The sequence below is a fragment of the Vipera ursinii genome, assembly GCF_947247035.1.
Source record: "Vipera ursinii genome assembly, chromosome: 1".
NCBI lineage: Eukaryota > Metazoa > Chordata > Lepidosauria > Squamata > Viperidae > Vipera > Vipera ursinii.
In genome coordinates, this window is record NC_139512.1 from 66,126,777 (window position 1) to 66,137,998 (window position 11,222).

General features: G+C 37.5%; 1 protein-coding gene across 1 annotated transcript in view; it reads left to right on the plus strand.

Moving 5' to 3' along the window:
* Positions 1 to 3,318, plus strand: part of DLL4 (delta like canonical Notch ligand 4) — an 18,622-nt gene extending 15,304 nt beyond the window's left edge. Inside the window, exons 10-11 of the mRNA XM_083348172.1 lie at positions 1,347 to 1,455; positions 2,419 to 3,318. Of these exons, the coding sequence (XP_083204298.1) occupies positions 1,347 to 1,455; positions 2,419 to 2,424 (115 nt within the window). The 3' untranslated portion in view covers positions 2,425 to 3,318. The remainder of the gene's footprint in view (positions 1 to 1,346; positions 1,456 to 2,418) is intronic.
* The last annotated feature ends 7,904 nt before the right edge of the window (positions 3,319 to 11,222 follow it).

Below are 11,222 nucleotides of genomic sequence, written 5' to 3' on the forward strand. Positions count from 1 at the left end.
TCCAACATAAGAAAATATTCTATATAAGTTTGAATCCTATATATTGGTTTTTAAATACCCTTTTATTGGGGTTTTTTTTCTATACCCTCCTCCCATCTTTGTTTAAGCTGGCATAAAGGCATTACTATACTGTAGCCCATCTTAGATTGGATATGATACTGCTGTGAATAGGAATTCATTAATTCCCCGGATCATAGCAGAACTAGAATCAAAATAAAGGATGATGTATTCATTTCACAAAAACACTTCCCTCCCTGTCCTTCAGTGCAAATAAATGGCTGGACTTGATTTTATGATAGTTTTTATGTTCACAAAGTGAGTCATTTGGTCATTCAGTAAATCATGTGATTATTAAGCGAATCATGTGGTCATTTAGTGAATCCAGTATATCCACTGGGTATTTTTTGCTATTTTCTGCTGAAAAATAGCAAAACACATTGCACATCTAAGTCACATGACATGGGATCTTGTATTGGTCATAAGTATGACCTGAGTGCCAAGCGCCCAAAAGTACAGTGATCACTTTGCACGGCAATTGTAACTTTGAGGATGGGGTGTAAGTAGCTTTTCTGAAGTCTATTATAACTTCAGTCATTAAGCCAACTACCGTAAGTCAAGGACTACTCATACTGAAAACAAATTTGGTGAAATTCTATCCTCTTTTTAACACTGAAGTGAGATTAATCTATTTTTCAGAGTAATAACATGAACAATCAGAACTGTTATCTCCAGTTTTTCTTACTAGTGTGCTAGCCTCATCATTTTGATGATCTGCAAGTTTAAACAGAAGTTTTCCATATTACAAGAGTTCCTGAAATCTATATTCTGTGTCATTAGTCTTTCAACAGATTTCTATAATTTGAGCCAGGCTACAGTATATCACATGTTTACACCGCTGTTTTGGTTTTTTTTTTAAAATGCAGTTCCTTTCAATTAGTTTTTTGCAATCACTGTTTTGGGTATGAAAGGTAAACTCAAGGACATTCACTGATGAGTAGCTACTCCTTATTCTAATTGATCTTGTGTTTTGAAAAGAGAAACAAGTTTTAGTTTTTCTCAAGTGTGTCCAAGTTCACAGCTATTGATTTGTCAAATATAATGTGACGGGATATGTGTGTGTTGATAGAAACCATAAGTACCATTATTTTCCACTGTACAGACATGAAAAAGTATAAACCTAGAATGTGCGGGGAACTGGTTGCTCTTATTATCTGCTGTCTCTCATGCCAGTGCCTTTTTTCTTTCAACCACAACTTTCCTACAATATCCTTTTTTTACATCTTGCAATATAAAGCTTTGACATTGGTTCTGAATTTTCACCTTGTATTTTATCTTATTTTCAACAGTGAAAAGCCAGAATGTAGAATATCAGCAATATGTTCTCCAAGGGATTCAATGTACCAGTCTGTTTTTGTAATAACAGAAGAGCGGAATGAATGTATTATAGCTACAGAGGTATGTATATTGCCTACAGAAATGTGATCTTTGCTCTGAATAATGTTCAGTAATGTGACATTCAGAAAGAAAGGAGAGCAATGCAACTTGGTATTTTCAACAGACAGGCATATACATGTGACAAACTACATAGAATGTTACAAAAAGTAGAATTTTAAAAATATTGCTTATGATCACCCCAGTAATCTATTCAATGAAATATTAAATTCAAATTCTGTGATCATAGAATAATTTTTTCACATTCCTCTGTAATCCATGAAAAATTGGAAATACTAATTGGGAGATCTTAAGAATGGCAAGGGATGTGGCCCAAGTGGGATGGCAAGGGATGTGACCCAAAAGAGCTTTGGTGGAGCAGTGGGCTGATGCCTCCTTAAGTAACACCAGCTGCCTGCAATTAGTGCAGGTTCGCATCCCACCAGGCTCAAGGTTGACTCAGCCTTCCATCCTTCCGAGGTAGGTAAAATGAGGACCCAGATTGTTGGGGGCAATTAAGCTGACTTTGTAATAATGCCGCTTGGGGTGTGTGTGTGAAAGCCCTAATAAGCAGGCATATACATAGAATGAAGGCTACTGCTAAGCTTGTAAGCCGCCCTGAGTCTTCGGAGAAGGGCGGGATATAAATGGAATTAAAAAAAAAAGTGGGCCAGAGCAGAAAGAGGAAATTGGGAAAAATCAGGAAATCTTGTGTGAGCAGAACTAACTTTCTGTTACACAACACCATCTTTGAATCTAAGGTCATAAATCAGAGCATAGGTAGTAAGGACACAATAATTCAACAAATTAAAGTACGGACTATGTAAGAGTTAAATTGTAAAGGGTAAAGGTTGAACTTGCAAATCATAAAGACCTTCCCCCTGTGACTAAACTAAGTCAACAATTGTTATATATATTATACTTAATTTTACTTTTATATTGGATTAATTGAAATGTCTGTTTGTCTCTCTCCTATGTTTATGGCAGGTATAAGAGTGAAGGCTGCTCTGTTTGCACCTCAGTTCTAGAATTCTAGAGATGCCACGAAGTGGACATTCCTACTACATTGTTTACAATTCAAAATTGGATTGGACTTAAGTTTTTTTTTTATTATATGCAATTTGCTGCTCTCAGGAGGAGGAGTGGATGAAAGTGGGTGAACTGGACAGACTGTGAATTTAAAAGATGCAATATACCTTTTTACCCCCTGTTTTCTTATTTTGAAGTCTAATAGGAGGAATGTAACTGACTACTTAGCAGGGGAGGCACGAAGATGTCTCTTACTAGCCTTTGAAATGACATGCCAGTTGCTCATGGACAGTTGTATGACTTTCCAGAATTTAAGTCTTGAAAGGTGCCTGTCAGTTTAAAGGCCCTTGACATTATCACAGAGTTAATCAACGGCACTGTGAGAAGAATGAAGAAACGTATTTTTCTATGCAGAAAAGGATTCAGAATAAATGTCACCGTTGGTTTTTTTCTGGATTTGGAAGTGCCTAAAAGCGTGTCTGAGAATCTAGAGAGCCCAAATCAAGACCCATCAGCCTTTTCCCCTCCAGCACCCAAGCAGTATTGTCCGGGAGTGGCCCTCAGCCATTCCTGTTGCTCCTGTATTTAATCCCTTCTTTCCCCCCTCTCCCATTTATTACTTACAGAGAACTTAAGGAACATGGCTACTGAATTGGCATTTTGCCTCCTGGGATACTGCTTTGGTGAACTGAGCAGTAACTGGGATTTGTTCTTTTGGTGAATCACAGCGACCTCCCCAGACATAATCCGACCGGAGAGAGAATGATGACTTTTCTCTTTTATAAGAGGAAACTGAAGCCCAGGGCTCCCTGAAAGCCTTATAAGTGCGTTTAAAATCAATCAGCTGTTTTCATGACCTTTGCACTACTAGTCACCATAAACAGAAGTTGTTTTTTTTCTGTGTTACATGCATAAAGAGAGGTTTGGATTTTCTCTTAGAGATCTCCATCTGGTGCCACCCTTTCAGCTGCAGATAATCTGGAAGATTGCACCATAACTGTTTTTTTTTACAGGCAGTCAAGTATTTATGATCCTGCCTTTCTATTACTTGCTGCAGAAACTCCCATGCTGATTTAAGTTGATTTTTTTTTCTAAACACCTGACAAAGACTAAGCTACAAAGGGGACTTTGGTGGTGGTGGTGGAAATCCATTATGTGGCGAAGGGGAATTATAAAACCCTTAGTTTGCTCTGTTTGTTTCTTTCCTCACTTTGCTACAAAGAAAGGAGTATCCTTAAGTTTTTGAATCCAAAGGAGCAGTTCTGAACTGGAAATTCAGAACTGACATAGACTCTGTTGTACATTTACAGCAATAATAATAGACATTTCAGATAGGAAGTGCTGTTCATAGCGATAAACAAGTACTGTGGGAAAGAGAATATGGCGGAAGCAGAGAGAGGAAGCAAATTTTCATTCAAGGAAGTTGGGATCGTGTTTTCTGTGATGGAAGAGCAATGTTCCTGACCTTGAAAATCTCAGGCTGGATTAATCCATCTCCAGTCTTGAACTGTGCAATCAAATTCTTGCTTGGCATGTTCACTACTGACATTTTGGTCTGACCACACAAGGCCATTGTGAAGAGGAGCTTCAGAAATCAATAATATGGTTTATATTAGTGTCTGTCTGTAGTTTATTTTGAAGCCTAGCATTTCAGTAATTTAAAGTAAAAATAAGCACTGAACTTTCTACATTTTGTAACATTATTTTGTATATAATGTATATTTATAATCAGAAACAGAAGTGTAAATATGTTTATTACATATGTCATGTTTTTATGTGATGACAAAGTTTGAATTTTATTTTTTTTTCAAATAATGAAGATACCTTCTTGCTACTGCAAACTTTTAGTGTGGTTTCTTGTGCTATAATTTGGATTCATGACCTTGCAGTGTTTACAGGATCACTCATAGCAAAGTTTGTAAGATAATAGAAATTTATTATTGGTAGTAATTAGTAAATGAACTCAATATGTGATGTGAGTTACAGAACATCCCATTTGATATAAAGTTTAACCTGTAAACATAATATATTAAAAAAAACTAGAATCCCTTACAATATGAATAAAATCTTCCCCTATATAGTTTTTGCTAGAAATAGTAGGGAAAAGTCTCCAAGTCATTAATAAAAACACACTTCAAATTTATATTCTATTAACAAATTCAAGTTTTTAAACTGATTTTCTTGCTTTTCTCTACTGTAACTGGAAATCATGTACTTGTGTTAACATCTATTCTAAAATAGATTTAAAACAGGGGAGCAAGTAGCAGTCATTTTTATAAGAACAAGAAACATAAGATCATTACTTTTTACATTGTTTTCTGCATTGATTCTGTATAACTGGTTGGAGTTTATCTGAGTGTTTCCAGACTGCTGTTTCCACCAACACAAATAGCATATTGGCAGAAATTACAATTCCAGAAGAGTAGCCATATTCATCCATGACAACAAGAAGGACAAAATCTACAACAGTTATGGCATCTGATTGGTTTTTAGAAAGAGTCACCAGACTCCTGTTTGCCAGGAGACTAGAGATTTTAGTGTTATCATTGCTAGGTTTGCTCTATGGCAGGGGTGTCAAACTCAATTTCATTGAGGGCCGCATCAGCATTGTGGTTGCCCTCAGGGGGCCGGGTGGGTATGGCCAGGGTGGGCGTGGCCTACTGGGTGGGCATGGCTAGAGTGCGTATGGCCTACTGGGTGGGCATGGCCAGCTCTACATCATTCGCATCAAGGGTGCCTATGGGGGCCTGGGCAGGAGTGGGACAGATCTGAGGGTCTCTGGCAGAAGGAGGGTCTCTGGGCCAGGGCCAAGGCAGTGGGGGCCGCTCCCTCACTGTTTCCAGGATGGCTTCGCGGGCCACATGAAACCACTTGGTGGGCCGGCTCCGGCTCCCAGGCCTTGTGTTTGACATGTCTGCTCTATGGTATCCATTCTACAATATTGGGACATTTATTTTGACAGCAGGAAAGCAACTGAAAACTTTGATTAGTTTGCCATGGCAAAGTTTTGTCAAGCTAAAAAGTTCAAATATCAATCTTAAAATGTGAGTCAGATTTACTAAGCTTGTTAAAACATTCAGTTCTAAAATTATGGAAGTGAAGAAAGAGAACAAACAACTTCTAAGTTCTATCAGCTTGAACTGCAGCCCATTATCAGGAATATATAGATTTAAGCCCATGGAATTAGTGTAACTAATTTATAAACTGTATTTTTAAGGCAAATTTTCTTGCTTTATCTTTTAATGGCAGCCGTAATAACAAAATTGCAAAGGATCTTTTTAGCTTGCCTCTGTTTTAATTATATGCAATTTTGTTTACCTTTAAAACATTATGCATGTGTGCTTTCCTGTTTAATTCTTTTCTTAAGAAAATCAGTTGAAAATCCTAATCAGTCTCCTTGGCAACCATGTGAGGCAAACAATCATCAAGATGGAACTCAGAAATAAATAGAACCCTCCTGTCCCTAAACATTTGTCTTGTAGAACAAATTATGAAAAACCATTGACAAAAAGCAGAGCAGATGCCCCTGATTTGCAGCTTTTTCTTGGCAATGAGAAATAAACTCAACAGATGCTTCTCTTAATTAAACTCATGGATTATACACATGTACAAGCACATAAATGCAGAGTTGTTCTTCAAACAAACAAAAAAAACGACAAACAGGAAAAGAGTCGGGGGGAAACTTCCCACAGCTTCAAAAAGACAGTAGTGGGATTTGAACATGACTTTGGGATTTCAGGAGGAAGAACGATATGAAACAGTGAATTCTGAAATCTACATGCGCCAAAGCCTGCAAAAATTATTTGTGGGTAGTTATTATAATATTAAACATGTTTTCATGCATAGTTCTACCAAAACACAAAACAAAAGAAGAGCATCACACACATTAAGAACTATATACGGTACAAAATCCAAGATGAAGACTTTACTTAAATCTGGGCTCAGGGTATCTCATTTCCTCCAAGTAGATTCTCACTGGTTTATTCTATCAATTTGAGTGAGGATGTAGTTGGTACTTTGGCCCTGTAGTTGAGGCAGTGGATCCCTCAAATGAGAGTTTCTCTGGGGCGCTCCTGGCCCTAATGATTAAGCAATTAGTGCAGGTTCGAGTCCCACCAGGCTCAAGGTTGACTCAGCCTTCCATCCTTCCGAGGTAGGTAAAATGAGGACCCAGATTGTTGGGGGCAATAAGCTGACTTTGTAATAATGCCACTTGGGGGCGGGGCAAAAGCCCTAATAAGCAGGCATATACATAGAATGAAGGCTATTGCTAAGCACATTGGTTTGTGCTTAAATTGTAAGCCGCCCTGAGTCTTCGGAGAAGGGCGGGATATAAATGGGATTAAAATAAATAAATAAAATTCCCCTGAGGTCTAGATGCACTTATGCTTGCCATCCTAAGAAAAAAACATTGCAACTTGGCTTTTCCAGCTATCTTTCAGAAGTTGGATATCCTATCCTTTTCATTAGCAATTTAAGCCCACTGCATTCAGAAATTTAATCTTTATTTTTAAATCATTATATCAGGGGATTTGAATGTTTTTTTTATTATATCTGTGAACCATCCACAGTTTTCATAATATTGTAATACAGTATATAAAAGGGGGAAATAAGCTCCAGATAGCATTGGTTTCCAACAGGATCACGTGAGAATTGGAACCTGCATGGATAAATCTGATTGTGAAATATATTCAGTCTTCACTCCAAAATTTTGATGAAGTACAAAATTAAATGACACACTTTGGGAATTTTATAGTAGTCCTTTAAGGGTGAAAAAGGTAATTACTGAATTATTTAGTATAGTATTTATTTAGTATTAATTAATTATTTAGTATATGACTCAGCCTTCCATCCTTCTGAGGTAGGTAAAATGAGGACCCAGATTGTTGGGGGCAATAAGCTGACTTTGTAATAATGCCACTTGGGGGCCCCTGAAAGCCCTAATAAGCAGGCATATACATAGAATGAAGGCTATTGCTAAGCACATTTGATTTGTGCTTAGATTGTAAGCCGCCCTGAGTCTTCGGAGAAGGGCGGGATATAAATGGGATTAAAATAAATAAAAATAAAAAATATGGTACCAAAATTCAGATGAGTGATATATAGTCACAAATTTTTAGAAATGATGAATCATATACAGAAAATAGAATTTCTTTTTAAACTATAATAAGAGAAAGATTCAGATCCAGCCTACCTGAATATCATACACATGGACCTTATTATTTCTAAACTCATGAATAAGCCCCTTAATTATATACTTCTTGCAAAATAACTTGTATGATAAAATACATTTTGGGCTTCCTGACTAGACCATTAAAAATTTTAAAACGTCAGTAAGTTTCTATAAGAAACTATCTCTGACCCCAAAATATAAGATCTGTAGAAATAATATTTGAAATAGTATTTTTTTAATTGCTCATCAGTCTCCTTTTTAAAACATACATTTCTGCATTTGGCTACCACAACTATATATAGCCACACAAAACATAATTCAAAATTGACCAGTGCATTTTCATGAGTTATTCATTTATTATTTATTTATTTATTTATTTATTTATTTATTTATTTATTTATTTATTTATTTATTTATTTATCATTTTCTTTTCTTTTTCTTTTTTCAATCTATATGCTAGCCATCTTCCCCGCTTATTTGCATTTTCAAAGAAGTTCTGTTTAGCCCGTTTGATCTGTTGAGCCATTAGTTCCATCTCAGCTAAATTTAACTTATGCTTTATTATTTCCATTTGTTTCTTGAGTGATACTTTATCCGGATCTGTTTGTAGTTCCGCTTCTAGTCTTCTGAGTTCCTCGTGTTAGGTGAAAAGTATGTCCAAATGGCCACATTTCGCTTCAGTCTAGAAACATTTAAGTGATGTTCATTTATCTATTGGCAGCTTGTTGTTGTTAAGGATTTGTGGGCAGGGGTAGAAATCTTCCTCACACTGGATTCCCAAAAGGAAAATGGTGATTTATCATATAGGGGAAAAGGGGTATAAACTTAAAGATGTAAAAGGTGAAGAGGTGAAATGAAGAGTGAGAATAATTGCTGTGAGCAAAATAAATGACTGGTTGAGCAAAATAGTGGCTGGTTTGTTTTAATCAAGGTTGTTGAACATATTGGCTTTTCATAGAATGCAAAACCATAAACTATGGTTTTCAAACAAAATTTTTACACGTAATACTAAACCTTGACCAAACAAATTATAGTATAGTTCAATGGAGTATGCAAATCAAATTTGTTTGTTATGCAACTGATCAAGGATTCATTCATTCATTCATTCCCTGCCATAGGGGGTCCAAATGTGACAATAGCACTCACAGTAATGATGTTAAAGCCATGCCCTCTTTTTTGCATGCATTATGTTGAATTGCATCTGCCATCTTGACTTTTTTGACCTTCCCCTTGGATACCCCTGCTCCCTGCTGTCTAGAAATCCTGACTAGATTTTTAATTACTGCATCCTTTTCCATATGGGTAATGTACTGCAGCTGGATTCATTTTCATCAATGATAAACTTGATTTTAGCACAATGATTGCCAAGCAATAGCGAGCAAACTCTACAGTTCAAAAATTCTCCTACTAAACACATATGGCCAGTGATGTAGCAGCCTGATACGTTACCACAATTTGCCAGCCTCTATCCAGCAACTGGGAACCCTTTCAGCATCCTAAAAAAAAGTTTCTATATGCCTGTGAAGACATAAAATCTGTCCTGCTAAGCCCACTTAGAGTTGTTTTTAAAAAGTTAAAAGTTTCCCTGTCAGTCATTTCTGACTCGGGGTGTGTGTGTCCCCAACCTCCAGGCTATGCAAAGACTTGTAAATGCAGATTTAGAAATAAGTGCAACAATTTTTAATACAAAAACAATTCTCATGGAATTTATGATCAGAGGACCTGCATGCTTGACACTTTAGCTGGCAAACCAGCTGATGTCAATGGACTGGAGCAATGTTGCCCCTTCTTAAGGTTCTTGGACTTGGACTAACATAGGTTCTAGATTAGAGGATGTGCCTAAACAGAAGAAAGGAACACTAATCCTCATGGTGAGTGGAATGGATGCTACCAAGATCACCTTGTACATACCTTTCCCCCAAAAAACATCCTCAAGATACATTGAGGATGCAACTCCTAGAATTTCCAACCAGGTCTTTTGCTTCTGCAAATATCTAAATTCTCCATCTTCCATGTCTGGAAGGATTTAGCTTGGGGAAGTCTTCCTTATAGTCAAACCAAGGAAAAAACAGATGGCCTATGTTAAGTCTCTTTCTTGTCCTTGGAGGGGGGTGGGGAGGAAGAGTAATTCCATTTCCTGTATCTAAATTACAATTTCATTTGTATGTTATAGCTCTTCCCAGTAGAAATATGTAATGTTACTCAACGTTTGCCTTCTTGTGATAATGGGCTCACTCTCATGAAACAAACCTGCCCCCGAACCAGGTTTATATGACATGTCCTTAGGCCACTGTGTTCATCTCAGCCCAAGCCCATAGAAAAGGCAGCTTGCAGTTGCAGTTAATTACTCCAGCTTTAAATAAACATTTTCCTTCCCCAGTCCCACAATGTTTGCCATGGAAATGGCAGGGGACTTCATCGACAATGTTGTTGAAGATGGACTTAGGGGCTAAGATTTGGCCAGCTTCTATTGGCTACTTTAGTGTGCTGCAGAGACATCCCGCCTTCTCCAGTGGCCGAGTCCTGTTCCATGTGACTGTTGTGATGGGTTGCAGGAAACACCTGACTCCTGGCTTCTCTAGGGGTGGCTGAACATGTAATGCCTGGCTGATGGTTCCAAAAGGGCAGGTCCCGCGTTAGACAGGCTCTTTATACGTTAGATTCAAAACGGTGTTTTGAAAGATCCCCGAGGCCCTTAGATTTAGCACTAAATATGCTAAGATTTGTTTTTTTAAAAAGAGCCAGCATTTTCTGGAGAATCCCATGCAGTATAAAAATTCAGAGGGAACCAGGAGAAGAAAGAAAGAAAGAAAGAAAGAAAGAAAGAAAGAAAGAAAGAAAGAAAGAAAGAAAGAAAGAAAGAAAGAAAGAAAGAAAGAAAGAAAGAAAGAAAGAAAGAAAGAAAGAAAGAAAGAAAGAAAGAAAGAAAGAAAGAAAGAAAGAAAGAAAGAAAGAAAGAAAGAAAGAAAGAAAGAAAGAAAGAAAGAAAGAAAGAAAGAAAGAAAGAAAGAAAGAAAGAAAGAAAGAAAGAAGAAAGAAAGAAAGAAAAAGAAAGAAAGAAAGTTCTCTGGATGCATTTTACCAGTTCAGGCCACCAATTAGGGCATTACTGTTTTTTTCAGTCAGTTTTCTGTGGCTATTTTTGCCAGGTCCATAAATAGAAAGTTGGCCTTCTAAATGCTAACTCCCATTTCTGGCTGGCTGGTGCAGCTCAAGCTGGCAAAAACAAGCGGCTTCAACCATTACCCTATTCTTTGGTTGCTCCTCCAAGATTTTTAGGCTAACTGCAGATCTAATTTTGGTGCACTTCCATCACTGGGCCTCTTCTACGGACTATGTCCAGATGTTGCCTCTCTTGCCATTTCACTCCAGAGCTTTTTCAGCGCTCCCTGCTTTTTCCTTTCACGGGTCAAGAGCACGGAGTGCTGACTGCACCCTTCCTCTGTGCCTCTGATTTGTCACTCAGGCAGCTTGAAAGGTGTTTTCCCCCACCACCACCACGATTCCCCAAACTGCATTGGCTCCCAGTAGGCTTCTGGGTGCCATTTGAGTTCCTGGTTATCACCTACAAAGCTTTTGTGGCATCAGA